At 56.3% G+C, this 22,101-nt stretch overlaps 7 protein-coding genes across 7 annotated transcripts; 4 read left to right on the top strand and 3 right to left on the bottom strand.

Moving 5' to 3' along the window:
- The first annotated feature begins 1,731 nt into the window (after positions 1 to 1,731).
- CDEST_07476 (Putative berberine/berberine, FAD-binding domain, PCMH-type, FAD-binding, type PCMH, subdomain 2) lies at positions 1,732 to 3,866 on the top strand. Its single transcript, XM_062923635.1, has 3 exons — positions 1,732 to 2,158; positions 2,239 to 2,439; positions 2,527 to 3,866. Exons 1-3 carry the CDS (start codon positions 1,887 to 1,889, stop codon positions 3,779 to 3,781), a joined length of 1,728 nt encoding a protein of 575 aa, XP_062779686.1. The 5' UTR covers positions 1,732 to 1,886; the 3' UTR covers positions 3,782 to 3,866.
- A 1,441-nt stretch (positions 3,867 to 5,307) lies between these two features.
- Positions 5,308 to 7,555, bottom strand: CDEST_07475 (uncharacterized protein). Its single transcript, XM_062923634.1, has 5 exons — positions 7,098 to 7,555; positions 7,008 to 7,035; positions 6,418 to 6,949; positions 5,962 to 6,362; positions 5,308 to 5,912 (listed from the first exon to the last, which is right to left on the bottom strand). The coding sequence occupies exons 1-5, from the start codon at positions 7,274 to 7,276 to the stop codon at positions 5,700 to 5,702; spliced, it is 1,353 nt and encodes a 450-aa protein (XP_062779685.1). The 5' UTR covers positions 7,277 to 7,555; the 3' UTR covers positions 5,308 to 5,699.
- A 306-nt stretch (positions 7,556 to 7,861) lies between these two features.
- On the bottom strand, positions 7,862 to 9,146 carry CDEST_07474 (Putative transcription factor CBF/NF-Y/archaeal histone domain, histone-fold). Its single transcript, XM_062923633.1, has 4 exons — positions 8,923 to 9,146; positions 8,842 to 8,873; positions 8,707 to 8,788; positions 7,862 to 8,642 (listed from the first exon to the last, which is right to left on the bottom strand). Exons 1-4 carry the CDS (start codon positions 9,016 to 9,018, stop codon positions 8,616 to 8,618), a joined length of 237 nt encoding a protein of 78 aa, XP_062779684.1. The 5' UTR covers positions 9,019 to 9,146; the 3' UTR covers positions 7,862 to 8,615.
- A 130-nt stretch (positions 9,147 to 9,276) lies between these two features.
- Positions 9,277 to 10,706, top strand: CDEST_07473 (Putative prefoldin beta). Its single transcript, XM_062923632.1, has 4 exons — positions 9,277 to 9,425; positions 9,478 to 9,609; positions 9,671 to 9,738; positions 9,802 to 10,706. Exons 1-4 carry the CDS (start codon positions 9,408 to 9,410, stop codon positions 9,992 to 9,994), a joined length of 411 nt encoding a protein of 136 aa, XP_062779683.1. The 5' UTR covers positions 9,277 to 9,407; the 3' UTR covers positions 9,995 to 10,706.
- Positions 10,707 to 10,781: 75 nt separating this feature from the next.
- Positions 10,782 to 13,278, top strand: CDEST_07472 (Putative major facilitator superfamily, MFS transporter superfamily). Its single transcript, XM_062923631.1, has 4 exons — positions 10,782 to 10,875; positions 10,931 to 11,127; positions 11,178 to 11,591; positions 11,638 to 13,278. Exons 1-4 carry the CDS (start codon positions 10,818 to 10,820, stop codon positions 12,673 to 12,675), a joined length of 1,707 nt encoding a protein of 568 aa, XP_062779682.1. The 5' UTR covers positions 10,782 to 10,817; the 3' UTR covers positions 12,676 to 13,278.
- A 283-nt stretch (positions 13,279 to 13,561) lies between these two features.
- CDEST_07471 (uncharacterized protein) lies at positions 13,562 to 15,552 on the bottom strand. Its single transcript, XM_062923630.1, has one exon. The coding sequence runs from the start codon at positions 15,293 to 15,295 to the stop codon at positions 14,171 to 14,173; it is 1,125 nt and encodes a 374-aa protein (XP_062779681.1). The 5' UTR covers positions 15,296 to 15,552; the 3' UTR covers positions 13,562 to 14,170.
- A 5,550-nt stretch (positions 15,553 to 21,102) lies between these two features.
- CDEST_07470 (uncharacterized protein) lies at positions 21,103 to 21,813 on the top strand. Its single transcript, XM_062923629.1, has one exon. It carries the CDS (start codon positions 21,390 to 21,392, stop codon positions 21,624 to 21,626), a length of 237 nt encoding a protein of 78 aa, XP_062779680.1. The 5' UTR covers positions 21,103 to 21,389; the 3' UTR covers positions 21,627 to 21,813.
- Positions 21,814 to 22,101: the final 288 nt, after the last annotated feature.

Below are 22,101 nucleotides of genomic sequence, written 5' to 3'. Positions count from 1 at the left end.
GCACAGAACGTGGGTTGAGGGTTCGGCGTTGTAGTTGGCCGCCTCTTTTTCTCGCACTCCGAGAGACCCCAGAGTAGAATAGAGTCCCGCAGATTCTGCAGGTAACTGTTGGAACGCAGTGGAGGCGTTTAGGCCGAAAGAGGATGCTTCTATCGCCGAGGTTCAACGGGTAGATGGCTCGATGTCGCCGCCACATGGGATGTTGGAGTTCGGGAAAAAGGGGGACCACCAAGAAACGGAATGGCTGACGCTAGTGGACAGGACTATTGAACGGACACTACGGAGGACGAGGACAGACTAGCGATGGTGGCGTTGGAAATCGATAGAAGCGGCAGATTGCGATGTTTGCCCCGCGCACTCCTGCATGTGTGTGTGTGTGTGTTAGAGACTCTCGGATTCACCTTTAACTCGCTGGGTTTTCCCAATGGATGCCTCGTCTCCACCTAGGTCTAAAAGGGGAACGATGCATCCCACCGGGCCATCATCCATCACGAGAACAAAAGGAAAGATATTTCCATCGACGCCAACCGAAATATCTCCGCAAATACAGGCTCATGCACGTCTCAGTCGGCCTTAACAGCAACTCATTGATGATTGTGTTGTTCTTGCGCCGACTACCCCAAGCGGACTGCCGAACAACTTAACAATATACAAACATCGACAGCAATCCCATTGTTGGCGGCTCGACGGGCGACTTCGGGCAACGTGCAACGTGCAAAGAGCTTGGTCCCCGTGGCGTTAATCAGCGTAGGGCAGAGATCCCGACAAGTCGGCCGCTCGTGTCAATACCTGTACGTTGTGAAGACTCTGCCTTTCCCCTCTGGGTAGCGTAACGTTCCGCCACCCGTCTTCTCCATCGCCAAGGGTCATGTACCACCACCATCACCACCACCACCATCGGGCCTGTGCTGCGGGGACAAGAGCTGGGACGACACAACAAGAGATGAACTGTAGGCCCCGGACCAAGGGCGGGAAGGGGAATTACAGGGATTCCTAGGGGCTTGCAACGGACCCAGCAGGCGAGACCAGGGTGCATCTCGTTCCATTTGCTTTGCAACAATTCAGGATCAGACACACGCTTGCGGTATGCGACCTAGCCGTTAAAAATGGCACGGCGATGGCGGCGAAGCATCAAATTCAGCTGCTGTTCGTCCGATGCAGACCACCCCCCGGCAGTTGGCGAGATTCAATTTCATGCAAAAGCAGTGCAAGGCCGCAACTGACTGTCAAACCCCTTCCAGAAGCCTGTTAGATCGGACGGCGCTTGACACCATTCCTCATGCTTCATCTCCGCTCACAGTCCTGAACATCCAAGCCTCAAAGTCTCCTCGGATACTTGGCGAGGCTCAGCTGGTCCTCTCTATTCCTCGAACCAGCGTAACCTCATGTCGATCCTTAAGCGCCAAAGCTACTGCTAAAGCTTCACAGTTTTATGGATATCGCAGCAAGCAAAAGGCCCATCGACAAAGACTGTGGATTGCAAAAAGAGTCCACAATTCAGACAAACCCCGGTCCATGGCACGCTTCAAGGGGGGCAGAGCTCCGCACCTTCTACCCCGTGGTCACCTAACTATCCCGGAGTATGCTGCTCAAAAGGGGTTAATCCTGGAAGACAAGACGCCTGCCTCTACGCCTACTGGTCCGTGGTAGACTCCCGTAGGGAACCCTCGACATCGCCTTCGACATCAGTTCTCGCCCCCCCCAACGCAACGCCCACAGCCCGGCCGCGCCGTGAACCGATCCCAGCTTTGCATCCTGCCAGTGCTGGCCCTCGATATAAAGACTGCTCAATGGCGCTCCCGCTCCATCAAGCTTGTCAGGAGTCTTCCCTGCAGCCTAGTCATTCTTTAATATCTTAACCCCGCTCCTTCTTCTGCTCTGTCAAGATGAAGACCTCGGCCGTCATTGCGACGGCGACCTTGGCCGCCGCGCCGTTCGTCGCCGCGGGACTCCTCCCCAAGCGCGCCGAGGATGCCTCGTGCCGTTGCCTTCCTGGCGACGACTGCTGGCCCTCAACGGCATCCTGGGATGCCCTCAACAGCACAGTCGGAGGCAAGCTGATTGCCACGGTGCCCATCGGTTCCGTGTGCCACGACCCCAACTACGACGAGGCCGCATGCACGGCGCTGCGGGAGTCATGGACTCTCCCGGAGACACAGTATGTTGGAGCCGGCGATCTCATGCTCGACGCGGGCGACTTCTTCTTCTTCTTCTTCTTCTTACTAACACCAACGCTAGCTTCCCCTCCTCCTCCTCCGTGATGCAGAGCTACTTCGCCAACCAGTCCTGCGACCCCTTCACGGACCGCACGACACCGTGCCTGCTTGGCAACTACGTCAACTACGCCGTCGAGGTGGCGTCCGCCAAGGATGTCGTCGAGACCATAAACTTTGCTAGAGACAACAACATCCGCTTCCTCGTCCGGAACACGGGTCACGAGTAAGCCTGTCATTTCCTCCTCTCTCCTGCCATCGCCGCTCCGCATGTTCCCCCACAAAACACGCCCGCTAACCCACCCCGTCCCAGTCATCTCGGCCGATCGACCGGCGCGGGAGCCCTCGCCGCCTGGACCCACAAGCTCAAGGACATCACCGTGACAGACTGGTCCGACGACCTCTGGAACGGCCCCGCCCTGAAAATGGGCGCCGGCGTCCTCGGCTACGAGATCACCGAGGCCGGCAAGTCGTCCGGCCTCGTTGTCGTCGGCGGCGAGTGCCCCACTGTCGGCCCCGCCGGCGGTTACATACAGGGCGGCGGCCACTCGGCCCTCACCACCAACTTCGGCATGGCCGCCGACCAGGCCCTCGAGTACGAGGTCGTCACCGCAGACGGAAAGATCGTCACCGCCTCCCGCGTCGAGAACCCGGACCTCTTCTGGGCCCTCAGCGGCGGCGGCCCTGGAACCTTTGGCGTCGTCACCTCCGTCACCGTCCGCGCCCACCCCGACGCCAGCGTTGGCGGCGTCGGCCTGCAGACGGCGGCGTCCTACACCACGCAGGAGAAGTGGTGGCAGATGCTCGACGCCTTCCACTCCCTCCTTCCCGGCATGACAGACCAGGGCGCCATGGTCGTCTTCCTCTACAGCAGCAACATCTTCGCCATCAACCCGCTGACGGCCTATAACAAGACGGCCGACGAGGCAAAGGCCATCCTCCAGCCCTTCCTCGACGTCCTCGCCGACCTCGCCATCCCCTACTCGTCGGGTGCCACCAGCTACGCCAGCTACCGCGACCACTACGACAAGTGGATGGGCCCCCTGCCCTACGGCCACGTCGAGGTCGAGTCCTACAACTTCGGCTCCCGCCTCGTCCCGCGTGACGTGCTGACAGACGACGCCGCCCGCGCCGCCTACGTCTCGGCCATTCGCTACGGCGCCGACAAGCACGGCGTCCTCTCTGCCGGCGTCGCCCTCAACGCCACGGCCCCCGCCGGTGTTGACAACGCCGTGAACCCGCACTGGCGCAACGCCGCCATCCACGTGCAGTACTCGACAGCCTGGAGCAACGCCCCCGAGGACTGGGCTCAGATGGTCGCCGACCAGAAGACCATGACCGAGGACATCATCCCTCCCATCGAGGCCGCCACACCGGGCTCCGGCAACTACATCAACGAGGCTGACTTCAACATCCCCGACTGGAAGGAGAAGTTCTTCGGCGGCAACTACAACAGGTTATTGACAATCAAGAAGGAGTGGGACCCCCAAGGCGTCTTTTACGCTCTCAAGACGGTCGGTAGCGATGCGTGGAATGTCGCCGCCGACGGCAGGATGTGCCGGGCGTGACTTGATGTTGGTGGCATTTAGCGACGAGGCTTTCGGATACATACAACTCTTAATACAGACATTGGGCACTGCGTCCACTTTTCCTGGTTTCAGATATTTGTCTTGGTTGGATTTGCAGTGGTGTTTGATGTGACATTCGTAATCGGGCCGTGAGCTGACACAGAGGCTAAGAGATGGTGTTCGAGTCCGACACGCTTGTGAATGTGTGTGACCCGGCCATGAACTCACAGATGTCATCCATCCCAGGAGTAGAGTTTTCGTCTCGAACCATCGGCCATCCCCTTGAACAAAACTTCAGCTCACCGCGATCGGCAACTGGAGCAAGATCTGGAATCCTTGCCGGTCGTTGAGGCTGATTGCCCTCTCCTCCCATGATTATGCATGTTTCCCGGTTGTCTCTGTCAGCCGTGAGATGCACAGGGCTCCCCAGCCAATCCGGCCGCATCATACAGCTCTGGTCGTCCGTAAGCAACCCGCCAAGAGCGGGCATAGTCAGCCGAGTACGAGTGCTACCGCTCTCTCTCTACCTGACTCCCATGCAGGACCGGTAAGAAAGTCGGTATGTCTAACAGCCACCCAGCCTCGTTGAGGTCTTTGCATTGCTGATATCAGCGTCGAATTCAAGTCTCGGTAGCGGCTACGGCGGCTTGAACAGAGGTACATGTGTGTGTGTGTGTGTGTGTGTGTGTAATACCCAGGTCGGGAGGGAGCATAAAGGAGAGCGAATCCTGCCACAAGCCCGCCCAACCTGAAGGCTTCGCCGAAGCAATCCCATACATGCGACTGAAAACGACCGAATACGTCCCAGCATGAACAGCACCTCGTCCCACCTCTCCGACGTCATCGCGTCCCTTGCTCGACGTCTCTGCACCCGTTGTCTCGAGCCGTACGAGTCCCAACATGTCTGCCACCACGCCCGTAGACCTCTACTCGGGAACAGAATGACACGCCGCCAGGCTTGACCCGGAGATGAGTAATGGCGCAGTGGGAGGAAGCAAAGGTCTTGCTTTGTCCGTGGTTTGGCTGATGTATGCATGAAGACTTATACTGCACTAAGGACAACAACACGAAGGACCTTCTCTGAAAACCTCAACAGGATGAAACCCCGCAGGCTTGTCGACCGATTTTGCATTCTTTTGGGGGAGCTCCCAGAATAGATAGAGGTCAGCCAAGGTGGAAGCCAACTGTCGAGATGGTGAGGGGTCGTTGCACAAGGAATTTGTCAACGCGCCATTCGTGTAAGTCACCCTCACCCTCCTGCCGACGCCCGATGAGTGACTGTCTGCCTGTAATTGGCGTCTCGGGGGAACGCACGCAATGGTTAACGATCTGTGGTATACCAGATCATTTCGTTAGTCCAAAGGGAGTTGAACGCCTGACGAGTTGCTGTTAGGATGATGATCTTGGGTCAATGGTAGAAGTGGCCAATGGCTTGCGCAAAGGTTGGGACATGACAATGGAAAATTGGCCCAGGAGAAAGCCATGCTGGCAGCTCACGCAAGTCTCGTCGTGGTCACCTACTATCCGAGCTAACTGTCACACAAATGGAACGCTTCATCCAATCTTGGGTATCAACATCTCATTCCGTATGTTTTCTTTTGTATGCCGGCCCCTAAAGTCATGTTGTGTATTGTACAAGCATAAAGCCACGCAACCCAACACCGCCAGCCATGCCAACCACCCAGAAGTCAAACCTGAAAAGGGGAACCGAATGCCTATGTCGTCAATTAACAACATCCCTCACCCATTCCTTTACCGGCCTTGACACCTATCAAAGCCACTGCAGTAAATCACGTTGCGTAGGGCGTCGCCATGCCCCAGTCGTAATGCATCGTCGCGAGGGACGCGGTGGCATGTAGAAATTGAGCCTACTCACCGGCCGTCGACAGGCCAGAGAACGCCACTGGACAGAGTGTCTCTACGACTCTTCGGTCCGGCGAGGTCCCCGCTGGGAGATGGAGCCGCCTCGCTGGCCGCCGCGTCCACGGCCACCACGTCCCTCGCCGCGTCCACGGCCGCGCCATTCGCCACGACCACGTCCACGGTAGCTTCCTTCACGGTCGCCGCGTCCACGGTTGCGGCCCTGGACCTGGTGGAAACCGTCGTTAGGGTCGGCGGCAGCGGTGGTAGTCTACAACAGTCAGTGCTTTGCTCCAATTGCAAGTCAAAGGACAACATACATCGGCCTGGGCCTCGTGGTGATCGGGCTGGTCGTCAGCCCAAGACTGGGTGTTGGAGACAGCGGCCGGGGTGGCGTCGACGCCGGTCTCGGTCTCGGCAGGGTCGCGGGGGACGGAAACCCATTCCTGGGACAGCGACATGTTGTTATCGGCTGCCTGGTCCCACTTCTCGCCTGCAGCGTTGCCAGAACCGCTGGTGATGTTGGCGTTGCTGGGGGTCTCGGAGGCCTGTTCGTTCTGGCCATTGATGACGGCGGTATCCTCGGCCTCGATCTCGTTGACAGTGGCGTTGGCAATGGTGGGATCCGTGACAACCTCGGCGGCGGCGGTGGTCTCGGCCTCAGTAGTGACCTCCTCATAGGGAGACTTGTAGGCCTTAGAGGCAGCCTTGACGTGGCCGACTGCAAGAGGTCAGTACTCAAGCTTTTGAGTGGGAGTTCTTGTGGAGAAGCTTACAAGTCGTCTGGAGCGGTTCGCCATTGACGCTGTACGTTTGCTCGTCGGTGCCGTCGATCAGCTTCAGCATGGTGGCTACAGCGTTCTCGTCGCCCGTGTAGATGGCAAGCAGAACACCTTCGAGGGCGCGGTTCTCCTCGACATTGGGGTCTGCATCCTCAGAGCGGCGTGCAGCCGCAAGGCGGAGAAACTGCGACAAGGTGAGGAGCTTGCTGTTGATGGAGTCGCCTTCCAACTGGGCCTCCAACTGGGCCTTGGCCTCGGCGACGGCAGCGGCCTTCTCCTTCTCCAGCTTTTCGGCGAAAGACTTCTCCAGCTCGGCCTTCTCGCTGACAGCGCGAGCGCGGTATTCCTGGTCGATCTTCTTATACTGGGCAAGCTGCTCCTCGTACTGGCTGATCTGGGCCTGCAGAGCGGGCTTCTTCAAGTATTGGGCCTTCTGGTCGGCATTGATAGTGCGGGAAGCGACAAGGTCATCGAGGGACTTGCCGGGGTTCTCGGCGATCAGGTTGTCGATCTTGGAGGCGTTGGTCTGGAGGATAAACTGTCAGCTGGCAGCCTTGCCACAAAGAGGGACTAAGGGTACAAACAAGCTTCTTGTTGGTGTTGCGGATGTTCCTGAGCAGCGCCGTTAGCCAAAGAGGCCCCGTACATGATCCAATTGATGGCCGGTAGCTTACTTCTGGATCTCACGAATGTAGGCTGTCTCGCCGGACTCATCGGAGCCGTCAGCCTTCTCGGGGGCGGGTGAGGCAGTAGGAGCAGGAGACTCGGTGCGCTCAGCGACCTTGGCCTTCTTCTTCTTGGCCGACTTGGATTCGGTTTGCACCGCGGGGTTTTGAATGGGGGAAGCGGCCATGTTGAACGAAGCTTTGGTGGTGCGCAATCAACAATGTCGGGGTCGCGTGAGCTCGGGTGGGAATTTTTTTGGAGAGTGACGTGGTGGCCAGCTACAGCTATGGCGGCAGAGGGCGCGTGGGGAGGACGAGAGTAAACAAACTTGTTTGTCTGTTGGGATGGCGATTGGAGAAGTAGGTCAGAGGATCGAGAAAAGATACTCAGAACAGAAGTAGAGAGATGACGATGAGAAAGGTTAGGTGAGGTAAGGTGAATGTGTAGGTTCTGGGTGGAAACAAATTTGGAGGTTCGAAGAGAGAATCACTGAAGCAGTGGAGGGGGCCTAGGGAAGCTAAGAAAAAAAAATACAAAAGGCCACTTCAAGCTGCCTGGAGCCCTGGACACCTGTACCTACTGCACCTACCTGACTCCTGAGGCCCCGGGTGGATTCTGAGAGCCCGAAGCACACCCCTGCCAACTCCTTCCCTTTCCCCTCCCCTCCCCCTAACCCCCCTGCATCCACTCCCCCGGCTTGGTTCTAGAATTGACAAGAAGAAAAGGTACATAATGCTGTACCAAGAAGATGCGGTTTCGTTTAAAGGTCCTAGACTGAGCAATGTATATACCTAATTGTTTATTGACATCGAGTTCCAGGTGCATGCCTTTCATTGATACGTGGTCGCGTGCATCTTTTTCATCCTACAGCTTACGACACCTCTACTTCGGATTGCACCTTCCGGGCCGCCTCAGTTGGATGACGTATCAGACAGGGCATCTCAGCCTTGCAAGGGCCGACACCACCCCAAGGTAAATAAATGAACGCGCTAATCCCCCGCAATAATTTGCATCGGCCGGCTCTTCAACGCCTGTCAATGCTTGTTGAACCGCTGTTCGGTTAGCAGTCCGCGGCTATGGACACACATAAGCCGTCAAGCGGTGGATGGGATTCCCGTTCGTCGCGTTGTAACCAGTCAAATCTTCGCACAAAGTCCGTTTAGCGTCTGGCGCTGTTCAGATGAACCCGTCTTCCAACCCCCATGTTCCATCCGTTGGCGCAATGTCTCTCGCAGCGATGACGACTCCGATTTCTCCAAGCCACCCGTTCTGAAGTCGAATCCCAGCCCGTGACAGACATCAGCCTTGGTTCATCGACGAACAACCAAGGGCTTTTCATGTCGTGTTTCTCTGTGCGGATGGTTCTGTGGGTGCATGCGTTGTGTGTTGACCCTAGCATCCAGTGGCTGAAGCCAGATGCGCCGAGGTGGGTAGCTGGGGAGGACCACTGTAGGATGCCCGTGTCGATATAACATGCCGTGACATGCTTTATGCAGAATCTATTCTTTCGTCAAGGGTTTCGATCATCAACCTCTGAATTTCGTAAGAGTGTCCTGTCAAGCACACGATTAGTCGTTTAGCGCTACAGATTGGTGGACGGTCAAGAAGGACACATACCGATGTGACTTTTTGCACGCTGCGTGCAGTGATGCCTCTCTCTCCAGACTTCTTGGACTCGATGGCCGCTTCCTTCACAAGTCTAATCGGAAGTCAGCACTGGGAGCCGCGTAAAGTGCGGCATTAGCGACTTACGTCTGCATGAACAGGACGTAGTCGAGATAGATCTGCTCCCTGATTAGCGGCGCGTCCACGACGCGTCGGCAAGCTACTGACCATGACGTCGACATTCTTGCTCAGGTTGCAGTTGGAATGAGCCTTGATGATCTTCTTGACGGTACCTCGCGGATACGCCTTCTGACCGGGCGCCATGATAAGGAAAATACAATTTGTATGGCGGGCTTATTCTTGACGATGGAAAACGGAAGTGCTGTAATCCGGGGGCTTTCGATTTCGGTGTGACGTTCTGGTGCGGGTGGGGAGAAGCTCTTTGTTTTGGGTGCCGCAGCGCATGGCGGCCAGGCGGCAGTTCCCGAAGCGAAGACACCTTGATTGAACCTCATCTCAGCTAGCGTAAGTACTTGGAGTCCCTCTTTCTGCGTACCGTACACAATCTTCCCACACTGTACAGCATTACTGTGACCCCCCATCTGAGCTTTTTGGGCGCTGCAGCGAGAGCATCAATCAGTCAATTACCGCCAGCCTCGACAACAGCCTCGTCCACCAATACAACCGCCGCCTCACCACTACAATTTGCAACGATGTTGTCAAGGCGCATGGTACGCAATATTACAAACGCCCTTCGTTCTCCATACTGACGCCGGTTTCCAGCTCACAAAGGCCGACGAGGAGTCCGTTGGCGACGAGGTCGAGGTCAGGAGGGAGGATCAGGACAAGATCAACAAGTTCAGTCGTCTGCACCAGCGCGAACTCATTATCGAGGAGGAGCTCAGGAACAAGAGCGTGGGTCCCATGTCTGATTCTCGCCAGTTGACGCCACCTAACCATGTTCGGCGCCATGCAGAAGGAGAAGGAAGAACTCGACGACCTCAGCACTGAGTTGGAGCTCACCGACGAAGACGAGACAGTACCGTACGATTTCCAAGCCCGGCTAGCAAGACGTTCCGACAGGGCAATGCTAACATTCGACGATAGATACAAAATTGGTGACGCCTACTTCCACGTACTACAGCCGCAAGCGATTGAAATGCTCGAGCAAGCGTCAACCAAGATCGAGGAGGACGTCGAGGGACTGGAATCGAAGCTGGAAACCATCAAGGAGGAGATGACCCAACTGAAGGTCGAGCTGTACGCCAGGTTCGGGAAGAGCATCAACCTCGAGACATGAACAATGGCAATCGGGACAAACCATCAACTCCGTCGCATTCCAGGTTCTCGGGTTCACGGCGCGATGCATGCAGCGACAGATGATACAACAAGCGGGATGCCCCATTCGCTTCGATGAGATATTCGCTATCGCGCACACTGGTGCGACTAAGCGCAACTTAAGACAAACACCCACAACGGCCTGAAGTCCGGTCAGGATCATTCCCAACGACACCAGCTAAATATGGCGACTTCAACAACGCATCTCACTAGCGGTACGGCGGTGGTTATCACTTGTGACGGCATGTCTCTCTCGCTATTGCAAAGTGTGGGAGTCAAAGTGCGCTATGTCAAGCCCAAGTGATCTTTGTGGAGGGGCAACGCCGGGGATGCGGCGGGAAAGAACATCAGTCGCCGCGGCCGGCTAAGCGGCCTAGAGGACCAAGTGGGTCCGCGCTTCGGCTCCGATGTGGATGACGAACCAATCAATGGCAGATCGCGCCTTTTCCTCCTACCTTCACTGGCCTCCTCTTGCACTCGTCAGCCAGACGGATATAAGACTTCATTGTGCTTGTTATGTCCGGCCCAGTCAGCGGTGCCATTTTTGTTTGCTAAAATGCAAAGAGATGGTGGGAGCGAGAACTAGACCGTCTCGGTCCACAAGGGTGATCGGCCACATGCAGCATGCAGTCACCGATTTTCGGTCCCCTTGACCCTTTGGGTCATTATTCATCCAGTTGCGTATTTGATGGGCCTCTTGCCCTTCCCCTCTGTGTCTTTTGAGATGGATCCCAGATACATAGTCGCAGCGCTTTGCCAAGACAAGGCATTGTTCACGGTTCACTATGCCCGCAACCCGCGAGTCTGTAGAGGACGATAGAGACGGCCTGCCATATCTGCAACGTGAGCAAAGCCGTGACTGAGAGTGTCTGACGTCAACATGTCTAACATTATACAGGCAATCGTTCCTCCTTGTCTGAAACTGTGAGAAGGATAGGCGAAAACGAAGCCCGCAGCAGGTATGAGGCTCGGGCCGAAGAGCAAGGCCTTGACGAGAAAAAGACGGCGAGCCCGAACTCTTCCAGCAACGAAGATGAAAGAACGATCATTTCTTGGGACGATGATGATCCAGAGAACCCGTACAACTGGTCCAATGTGTGTCTTTTCCGCGCCTTGGATCCGTGTTCCGGAACTGACAGGTCCAGACCAGAAAGTTTCTCATCCTCTGCTTGACTATGATGCAAGTCATCAACAGCACCATGGGCTCGGCGCTACCTTCCAATGCGATTCCTTTCATTACAGCCGAATGGGGCGTCACTAACGAGCAGCAAAAGGTCCTGCCCATTTCCGTCTTCCTCATCGGCTACGTCTTCGGTCCGGTTGTCTGGGCACCCCTCAGTGAGCACCTCGGCCGTCGTACGCTGACCATCATCACCTTCGTCATGTTCACCATCTGGACCATGGCTTGTGCTCTGGCGCCGAACTGGCCTGCGTTCCTTATTTTCCGATTTTTGACGGGGGTCTTTGCCAGCTCGCCCATCGCCATCGTGGCCGGTATTCTCGCGGATATCTATGGCAATACCGAGTCTCGCGGCCGTGCCATGACCGCCTTCATGGTTGTAAGTTTCACCTCCCTCTCTCCTGGTACCCGGCTGATGCTTGTAGACCACCGCCTTCGGTCCTCTCTTCGCTCCCATTGTCTCCGGCTTCTGCTCCCCGACCATAGGATGGCGCTGGTCCTTCTGGATAGCGCTCATCTACGCCGGCGCCACCTTGGTGCCGATCATCCTCCTACCCGAGACCTACGGCCCGATCCTACTCTCCCGGCGCGCTCGCAACATGCGTAAACTTGACCCCTCCGCGAACATCGTCGCCCCCCGCGAGATGGAACGCACCGACTTCAAGCAGTTGGCCACCGTAGTACTGACACGTCCCTTGCGCATGATCATATTCGAGCCCATCGTCAGCTGCACGTGCGCGTACCTCGCCTTGGTCTACACCATCTTCTACATGTCTTTTCAGGCATTCCCCATCATCTTCCAGCAGCTTTACGGTCTGTCGCCCGGCGTGGCTGGACTGGCGTACCTTCCCATAGGCGGAGGCTCACTGATCGCGGTCCCCATCTTCATCGGGTGGGAGCAGGGCCATCTCCGCGCTCAGCGTAATGGCTCCGAATGGGCGAAGCAGGAGGAGTTCCGGCGCCTTCCTCTGGCGTGCATCGGCGGGCCGCTGTTCTTCATCTCATTGTTCTGGTTGGGCTGGTCGTCCAGGGAGGGCATCAGCTTCGTCGTACCCATGCTGGCGGGCATCCCCTTTGGCGCGGGGTTCATGCTTATCTTTATCGCCCTGCTGAACTACCTCACCGACGCCTACGAGATCTTCGCCGCCAGCGCAAACGCTGCGGCCTCGACCAGCCGGTCTCTGTTGGCTGTCGTGCTGCCGCTGGCGACGACGCGCATGTTTCACGAGCTGGGCATCGCGGGAGCGTGCAGTCTTCTCGGCGGTCTTAGTGCCGTGATGTGCATCATCCCCTTCATCTTCATATGGAAGGGCGAGCAGATACGGGCGGGATCGAGGTTTTGTCTTGCGCTGAGAGAGAGGAAGGCGGAGATGGAGAGGAAGGTCGAGGAGCAGAAACAAAAGGAGGAGGCGAGGAGGGCGTCACGGCAGAGCATTCTGCCCGTTTCAAAAGCGGAGGTCTGAGAAAGAATGACACGATGATTCGAGTAGGCCTGCATCTAGAAGGCAATCACTCCTCCAGGATGAAACGGGATGCCCGAGGCATCAGCCTCGTCAGAGGGAGTTGGAGCGGACGGACCTAGTCGTCTGGAAAAAGCAAGGACCAACCAATCATGGCCAGGGTGAAATATGGAGGTACTATACGGTGCTTCATGTGAGATGCGGTGATCTCAACACAGCAAGTGGATGGCTCAGTTTGGGCCTGTTTCGTCTTGAGGCGAAGGCGAAACCCCCCGTGGCGATCTCCGGGGCATGAGAGATGATGTGGAATCTCGAAATCTGGAGAGGACACAAGCCTAGTAGCGGGCTCCGGCATCTGACACCAATGGGCATGGGGCCTGGCATCGAAATAAGCTTACACCAGCACAGTTGTAGCAATACACGCATAATCTTTGATACTGCCTGCCCACGAGGGCCCTTCCACCCCACCTAAGCGTATTGGGTTGTTTTTGGCGAAGTTTAGCTCAATCGAAGAAACACGGCATGGATAACGCTGCCCATGGCTTTTTGGCCCGAGACAGCAAAGAACCGCGGTTCTCCATTCTCGTTGAGACCCATCTATCCTGTGAATACTTTCCGCCGAGTGTCAAGAGACTTCTTTGGAGAAGGGCGAGGTCACGAGAAGACTTTCTGATAAAAAGGAAAGGCTTCCAGATCTTCTCCATCGCTATTTACAAGTTTACGAGCGGAATATGTGGTCTACGTGGTAGCACTAGATGGCCTCACTATTTGACATAATGCTTAGTTAGGATCATAAACGTCTGTACACAATTTACCGCTTCGTCCGATGAACAGAACACACCCTAGTCAAACGCGTCGAGTAAACTCGTGATCCACTCCCAGTCGTCCCATGTTTCAAAAGCAGTCCAGGTCCAAAGGGAAGTTGAAATAAGCTTTGGAATGTTTCAAACCAAAAAAACCCGTCTCATTCATCAAGGGGACCACAAGTCACCAAACCTCATCCCCATTTGTGTTGAGTCTCGAAAAAGTATATACAAAAAAGAAGTGAACAAGTTTTCTGGATGTTTGTTTCCTCTCTGCCAACCACGGCGGAAAATGTTTGGTACCCCCCAACGGCCCGCTACGCGAATGCAATGCCGTTGTGAAAATCCAAGAACAAGAAGTAAAAAACACGGCTCGGACCAGACGAACACTCCTCATGGACTCGCCATGTGCCGGAGTGCCCTTTCCCTTTTCCCGTCTAAAACAGAACACCGCACCAACAGTAAAGCGGGCAGAACTGGAAGCATAAAGACGAGTTTTGTGTTGCATTCCCCCCCTTAGGTTCGGATTTGTTTGTTTGTACACAAAAAAACATCGCTTTATTTTCCACTCCAAGAAGTGTGTATGTATACAAGACAAAACGGCGAAGGATAAAAATGTGTTTGTTCATGAATCATAGATTCTTCTCATAACCAAAGACAGACTTGACATGCGGGGGGAATCTACATCCAAACACTTAAAAGAGCTTGTTGGAGCGCTTGTAGTAGCCAGTAGGCTTGGCGGCGCCGCTGGAGGCGGTGCCGTTGGTAGGGTAGGGCGCAACGGTGACGGTAGTAGAGAGGGTGACAACCTCCTCGTCGGCGGGGCAGTCGTAGTCCTCCTCGTCATCGCTGTCGTCGCCATCGGCGTCAACATCACCGGTGGTGACGGGAACCTGGGCGCTGGCGGTCTTGCTGGGCTCGGCGCCGGTAGGAGCGGGGGCGGAGCCACCGATGGTAACGTAGACAGTGGAAGCAGGGACGGTGACGGTCACGGCGGGGCAAGAGCACTCGCCGTCAGAGCCCAGACCAGTGCCGGAGCTGGGAGAAGCGGCCTCGGTGGAACCGGGACGCTTGACGGTGACGGTGCGGGTGGCGGTGGAGGTGGCGGTCGTGGTGGTGGTAGGCTCGTCGCTGCCGACAAGGCCGGTGGCGGAGCCAACAGGCTTGGAGGCACCCTCGCTGTAGGGCTTGGTGATGAGGATGGTAGACTCAACGGTGGTAGGGATAGCGGTGGTGACGACAGAAGCGGTAGAGCCCTTGCCGACGGTCATGGTGAGGGTCTTGGTGGTGATGATCTGGGTGACGGTAGTCACGACATCGCCATCCTCAGCCGGGCAGTCATCGTCCTCCTCTTCCTCGTCATCATCGTTACCTGCGGTGGGCGGGCTGGTCACGGCAGGGTCCTGAGCAGAGTTGGTGGCACCGCCGGTGGACAGAGGGACGGAAGCGGAGGGGGTGGTGATGACGGGAGCGGTGCGGGTGTAGCCAGGCAGACCGCCGGTGGAGTGCTGGTCGACGAGGGACTTGGAGATGCTGGCGGCCTCAGTGACGGGGCAGACGACCTCGGTCAAGACAACAGTGTTGGTGACGATGTAGGTGGAAAGGTCAGAGGCGGAGAGGGTAGCGCTGCGGGCAGGGCAGTTGGTGACAGTAGGGGCGCACGATGTGACGGTAGCGACCTCGGTGACCTCGACGGTAAGGGTGGTGTAGCCGGCGGGAGCGGTGGTGTTGTCGCGGCGCCAGTGGAAGTGACGGGGCTGATAGGCGGAAGCGCTGGCGAGCGAGGCCAGAAGGCCGACGGCGGCGATGGAGGACTTCATTTTGATAGATAGGTTTGGGTTGGGTTATCAGATATCTCCGAGGGTTATACGGGCTTATTCGAGTCGGCAAGGAGGGTTCGTGTAAAAGGGCGAAAGATCAATTCCGCGGGTTATCAAGTTGGCTGCAAGACACAGTTTGCGCAAATGAATGAATGGGATACTCGAAGAGCGAGCGTGGTGAGGCTGAAGGAATGTAAGGTGTCCGAGGACTGGCAACGAAAGACTGTGTTGGTGCGGAGAGAGAGAAAGGGCAGGAAGAGTAGGCAAAAGGGAAGAAGAGCGAGAAGGTATATAGATGGGGGAGAGGGAGGTGAGAGTGCTTTTAGCCCGTGGAGCCCGTGAGTGGACGGACATGGGTGACGAGGGGGGTGGATGCGGACTGTGGATAGGATCGAAATCCTCGAAGAGGAGGGGGGAAGGGGGGGAGCCACAATTAGACCGTGGGCCCTTCATTTTGGACGACCATGGTCCATACGCCATGAGAAGAGATGCCACGGACTTTGGAATTGCAGGTCTAGGGCCCGGCCGAGACCAGACCAGTTTGCGCTTGCAAAGGCCAGCACAGCGAGACGGGGGGGGGGCGGAAGGAGGAGGAGCACCTGGCAGCGTTGGCGACCAAGGTATGTACTCTGTCGTGGTTCGGCGACGTTGGCGCATCGCACCGCATTAGGGGTGGGTCGAACGGGGCCAAACACTTGCTTGGCCCGCATGGGATGACATGGATTGGTTGGGCAGAGATAAAGTAACTTGGTACTAAATGAGGAGGGAGGAGTTGGTGAAATGGCACTTCGAGAGAGGCTCGGAGAGCAAGATGACGGCCCTGGTCATCCCAGGGGTCTACCAGGCCCCCAGTCCAGGAACCACTTCCTTCCCAGCTTACCTAGTAACCTGGGCTAGGGCAGGTGGCAGAGACGACCAGCGGCCAGCGCATCCGTACGCCCCCCTCGGCACTGGCATGGGGTGAGAGAGAGATGAAGCCGCCCTTTTCTTATGGGTTCCCAAGGCTTCAGCCTACAGACGGAGCCCTCTTCATTTAACGACAGGAGCGAGATGGTCCCACCCATGCCGGCGATGACGGCAGCAGCATGGCAGTTGGCAGTTGGCAGTCGACGATATGAGTGAGTGATTGAGTGAGTTGGTAAATGAGTGAAGGCGGCGATGAGAACGCGAAAAAGGAAGGAGAGAGGCCGCAAGCTGGAGTCGATATTTGGGTGTCCAGGGTGGTAGGTGCTGTCTCTACTGTCGCTGTGTAAGTGCACCGTTGGACAACGGCCTCCTTTCCTCTTTTTTCCCTCACCGCCCGCCCCCTTGTTTTTTTTCACACCCTCGACGTCGTTCCGTTTCCCCCTTAACCAAACAAGGTGTGTGCGTGTCGTCGCGCGTGCGTGTGTGCAGTGCGCCTGGCCGTCAGTTCTTCCCCAGCTGTCAGGGCCGCCCAAGCCTGCCTACACAGTACATGCCTACCGCCGCACTCGTCAGGCGCCAGTTGTCAGCCAGATCCATACCCCTGCTGGGCTGACCCCTGTATTCCCGCTCATCATATGCAGGTACAGCCCAAAAGTGAGACACAAGCGTGGCCAATCGTCTAGGCCCACCCTACCCACCGACTGCCCTCTGCGCTCTCTCCGACGACATCCCTGTCCCGATCCCAGCGACAGGCGCCCGCCAGTCCGCCCCTGCCTTGGGAAGTTGGGGCCCATGATAAGAGGCAGGTTTTAATCCGTTCAGTGAAGAGCATACATACCTGTTGAATGTGAGCAGAGAAGCACCCGTGCAAAAGGGCCCATCCAGTCTTTCCGGCTTCTAGATTTTCGCAGATCCAGCCGGTGGGGAGATGGCGGCAGCCCGGAGAGTAAATTGATTGATGCTGAATGACACCTAAACGCCTGCCCCCAGCGGCTTGATTTTCCTTGCATGCATGCCCTCGAAGCTCAATTTTCTTTTCCAGTGTAAGTAGGGTAGACGAGACGATGAACGGTGGGGATGGCCTGCCTTCAGTCGTCCCCTTGACCCGGACCACGCGCCCCCTGCGTTGCCCAGGAACAAATTCATGTTTGTTCATCTTATGGGAGGTCATAACCCGTGCGACATTCAGACATACGAAGATGCATTATGCTCGTATGCCGTGTGCCGTATGCATCAGACCCTATCTGTGCATGCATACCAGCAGAGATGAGATGGCAGGCCGACTGACCGACGACACCGTCACGTTGAGCCTTGACAGCATCAGTCAGTCCGCCAACCACCGTTGGACCGAGCTCGAAGGTGCGGTTTCCAATTAACCAAATAGCGTGCTTATCTGGAACTCCCCCAGCCACCTCTCTTCTCTCCGTCCTAACCACTTCTCATGTGGCGTCAACGGCCCAACGGCACTTTGTCTGAGTGATTTAAGGGCCGGCGCCGAGAAAAGACGAGCCACCAACAAGCTAAAAATTGATGAGGGACGAATGAACGAAAAGACACACTGATGAGTGGACTGCCGCTTAGCCAGTGCACCGTTGGCCTGACGTGTGTCTCCTCCCCTCTGGTCGTGGCGCCGTGTGCCGGTCTGAAACCAAGCCCTCGATCGAGACACGCTTAGCGCTGGACCTTAAAACTCGCTCTGCTTCCTAGCATCGTCTTAGCCTCGCCGTTTTGACCCTGCGCATCCCGAATGCGACCCGAAGGAGACGGTACTGAGACTGAGACTCGCTGGTTCGGGGGCGGGTTGTGACTTGTGAGCCTGCGACTGTATGTCATCCGCAGACTAAGAAGCAGTAGTGGGCGCGCGTGCAGCCGGCGCCGGGGAGGGTTTGCCGCCAACCACAAATATCTGCGACAAAGCGGTGACCAGTCGATCCGTCGTAGCTGACATATCTTACCGCTCACCGCGCGCACACTTATCGCCATCGCCGTTGTCGTCGGCCTTCCCCACGAGCATCGTCTGTGGTCGCTGACGTCGATAGCCGGAATGCATAATACTTGTTGGTTGTGCATGGCATCGTATCGCTGATTGACAACTGTGCAAGTCGCTATTGTCTCCTGCGAATAGTCGGAAATGGTCCGATTGTACGGATGCTCCGTAAGCCTACCGATTCTCACGATCGTCTATGCTCGTAACCAGCTGTCGTGGCAGGGGAGCAGAGGGAAGAAAGAGTGGGGGCGGGATTACGTCGGCTATGTCCCTCGTCTTTGCGCCTAGGCAGGTAGCGACAATCTGATGACTTGGGTACCTTGCAGCAGCCCGCACGCAGGTCAGGTACCTACTTTAGTGTTCAGCACATAGTAAACCTACCTAGGTACCTAGATGGTCCAGGGTTGACGACATTGTCGCTGCGCAAGCCGGCGGAGAGCCTACGCTTCGCTCCTCCAGCCCCTTTTCGCTCGCCCGCTTGGGACATCCACTGGTTTGTTGGCAGTGGACGTCCGTCAGGGGGCCCCGATCGATGTGGCGTCGTCGCTCCGGGGGGTTAGAGAGAGGAGAAAGAGCAACAGAGAATGGGATCGGCGCGGTGGCCCATCGTCTGCCGTCTGCCAAGATATGCCGCAAGTACAGAGTACTGTGTAGTATCCATATCCTTGAGTGTGTGCGCGTGCGAGCGAGGCCGTGGAGCAAGGCGAGAAAACCCTCCGTCCCTTCTTCATGATCGCCCATCAACATCGAATATTTCAGCACGTCGGGCCCGAGCTTTTTGTGAGCTGCGTTGTCGTTGTCTCCGAGTCTCAGTCTCGTAGTATTATCGGCAATGCTCTTTACCCTGCCAGTTGGAATGTGACCGTCTCGGGTGCCACGAGGCATGCAGAACTCGACAGTCTCGGGACATTCCTCAGCTCTTCCATTGTGCAACAACAGCATTTCCTTTTGCCAAGTTCTTCTGTGTAACCCACTGCGCGGAGACCAGAGACGTGGGTGGCCCTGCAGCGACGACTAGGAGAAACATGGGATAGAAACGCGGGACGATCTGCTGCATCGGACGGAGCAGAGTTCACAGCGGCAGCACGATGACACTCAAGTGCCACTTCACAAACTCACTCACGAGTCACATTGTCAGCTCTCGCCGTTTGGCTCATGGTCAAGCATCGAACCCCCGAAAGGCACTGTTTCAGACCCCCGAGGCGATCCCCTCCCCTGTGGCCCTGGGGAATGGACGCTGAAATGTGCCGTTTGGCGTTGCACTCTCCAATCCTCGTTCGGGTTTCCTCGCAGGCTCTGAATCTCCCTCTCTCCCCACGGAATTGGCGGCGGGTCCCTTTCATCTGGGAAAACCTGCGGGATAAACTGCGCAACTCCATCATGGTGCGACAGGGATTGGTAACGGCCAAATCTCCCCTTTCCCCTCGGTCATCAGGGTTCGCCCTAGAAAGTCGATGTCGCAGACTGATTGCGTCGAGATTATGTCGAAATGGGCTGTCCAGGCTCCAGCTCATCCACCTGGCACTGCTTTGCCCTTCTATCTAATTCACCAATGGGAACCTTTTTCTCTGGTTCTGCGCCCAATAATATCTGTACATGCGCCAGTCATCAACTAATTGACGAATACCCCCCAAGCAGTTCTCAACTTCCCAGTCGTCTGGTCAGGGCCCGACCCAGCCTCACCGACCTTGACCAAGGCACAACCTGCTTCTGGTGCGATTCTGCTGGGTCGACGGCGAGGTCGATTTGATTAATCTTGCAAGCAAATTCGCGCTGGAAATTGCACACCTGGAATTTACATTATCTTCACCTGAAGGCCCCAGACCCATCTTGATGAGCGCGGTCGGGGCGATTCGTTGCCTTTGGTCGCCTCCGCTGAACTTTCGGGGTATCGGCACATAGACACACAGACGGTGGGCTCAGTGGCTCATCTCCTGTTACCACTGACTTGATTCGACCACGACCCATGGTCCCATTCCCATCGCTTCTCAGCCGTCATCGAGGCTCGAATCCTCCTCGGAACTGCAGTGCCGCCCATCATGCATGACCATTGTGAAGTCGGTGCTCACCAAGGCCAAGCACAAAGTCCCCCAGATATCTGCTCGATCCCCCTCAAACACTCGTACAGTTAGGTACCTACTCTGTATAGGTAGTTACGGTATACGAGCCACAACCCATGAGCATCATTGCACCTGCCCCGCCGCCGGTTTGTCTTACACTGCAACGATTGACGACTCATAATGGGCGAAACTCGTGCAAGACATGCCCCGCTTTCTCTCGTTGCTTTTTCCAACTTCCAACTTCCACTCTCCATCCGCCTCCCTCGTCTTTGCCCACGCATCGCACCTTGCACCGCGCATCGTCTTCCCAGCCCACTATCACGACGTTGTAGAAGTGCTAGTACGGGGAGACAGATTCGGTATGTCAGTGTATGTTCTAATCAAATTGACCCCCGACCAGGCAAATCTGGCCGACATACCCGTCGCAAAGCCTCAAACACGGTTGATCCCTGGTGCCTTCTTCGTGTCTCCGTGAGAACCTCCTGGAGGCTTGGACGGTTTGGGCGCGAGAGAGAGGGGGTTCGTCCAGTTTGGAACCCCCGTCCTGGTCAAACTCTGCCTCATTGTTTGCTCGACCCGGTCGCTCACCCGAACTCAATTCCCTGTCGCCAAGTCTCATGCGGCAGCTCCGTTCTCCATACTTGACACCCACCCTGACCGACCGAGTCCCTGAGCCCCCAACTATGGCCACCTTGAACTCAACCGAACAGATTCAGGAGTCTGGGCTGTTTAGCTCCTCGAGTCTGGAACACTCGACGTTAATCAAGACTGACAAATGAAAACGGGGGCCTTTCAGAGTCGGCCATCGCACCATGTCCACTCACTCCATGACGTTCCGTGGAGCCCAAAGAATTCTCACCTCGACTAACAATCTGCCATTTTTTATTTTATGTAGTTTTTTTGTAGTCTTTTTTCTTGTCCTTTTTGCCCCCTCTTCCCGGCGCCTATGCCTCGTAGGGCGGCCCGGGGAACCATCCAGGGCTTCAACCAAGGCTCTGGCCGGGGCCGCTATTGAACCGCCTTCTATCGACCCACTCATCCGGAGACGTTGCCGCCGGCTTCATCCCGTCAACTACACCGACCAGGAAGACTTTCGCACGTCAGTATCTCTTTTCGAGAAAAGAAGAAAGCTGGATTCAACATGGCACTCTGCTTGGCGGGACGAATGACTGATTGCCGCGCTAGAGATGACGGCTTGGGCTCTTCTCGGGCCCAACAGCCTTTGCTATACTCAATTGCTACACCCATCCCGTCGAAGCATTCAGATGCTGGTTTCGGCTACCGAGTGGCTCAGCAGCCGAGGAGTCGGGCAACAAGTGTCTACAGATTACATCATTCTCAAGTTTTCTTCTGGCAACTATCGCTCAACGATGTATGAAAAGAGGCACAGAGGGCAAAGGATTTGAAGCCCAACGCCCACCAACACCATCCAAGAATATGGCCAGTGAGGATTCCACATGGCATCAGAGGATGCAGTTCAAGCACTACGGACCAGATACAAACCATTCAAATACCACAGTTCAAACGCCCCTCTGTTCGATCAGGAGCTTCAACGTCAGCCAGGCTAGAATGAAGCCAGACGGGGATGGTAGGGGAAGAGGGCAGATGGACAGTAACGAACAGAGCAAGTGCTCAACTGTACAAAAAAACCACCCATCTGCTGCTCACTGCGACTGGCAATGTCTTTGGGCCATCTTGTCACCGGCCACAAAGCATTGTCAAGGGAGGGAAGTGCTTGCCTTTGATGATTGGGACACCTCCTGAGTGCTCGGCTGCGAGAAGATGCCGCCGTCCATTGTGACTTCCTCAACCAAAAGCAGAGAAGCTCGAGAAGGAGCTCTTGGGGGAGTGCC

This window comes from Colletotrichum destructivum, chromosome 4 (genome assembly GCF_034447905.1).
Source record: "Colletotrichum destructivum chromosome 4, complete sequence".
NCBI classification, from domain to species: Eukaryota; Fungi; Ascomycota; class Sordariomycetes; order Glomerellales; family Glomerellaceae; genus Colletotrichum; species Colletotrichum destructivum.
This window is presented reverse-complemented; position numbering and strand designations above follow the sequence as displayed.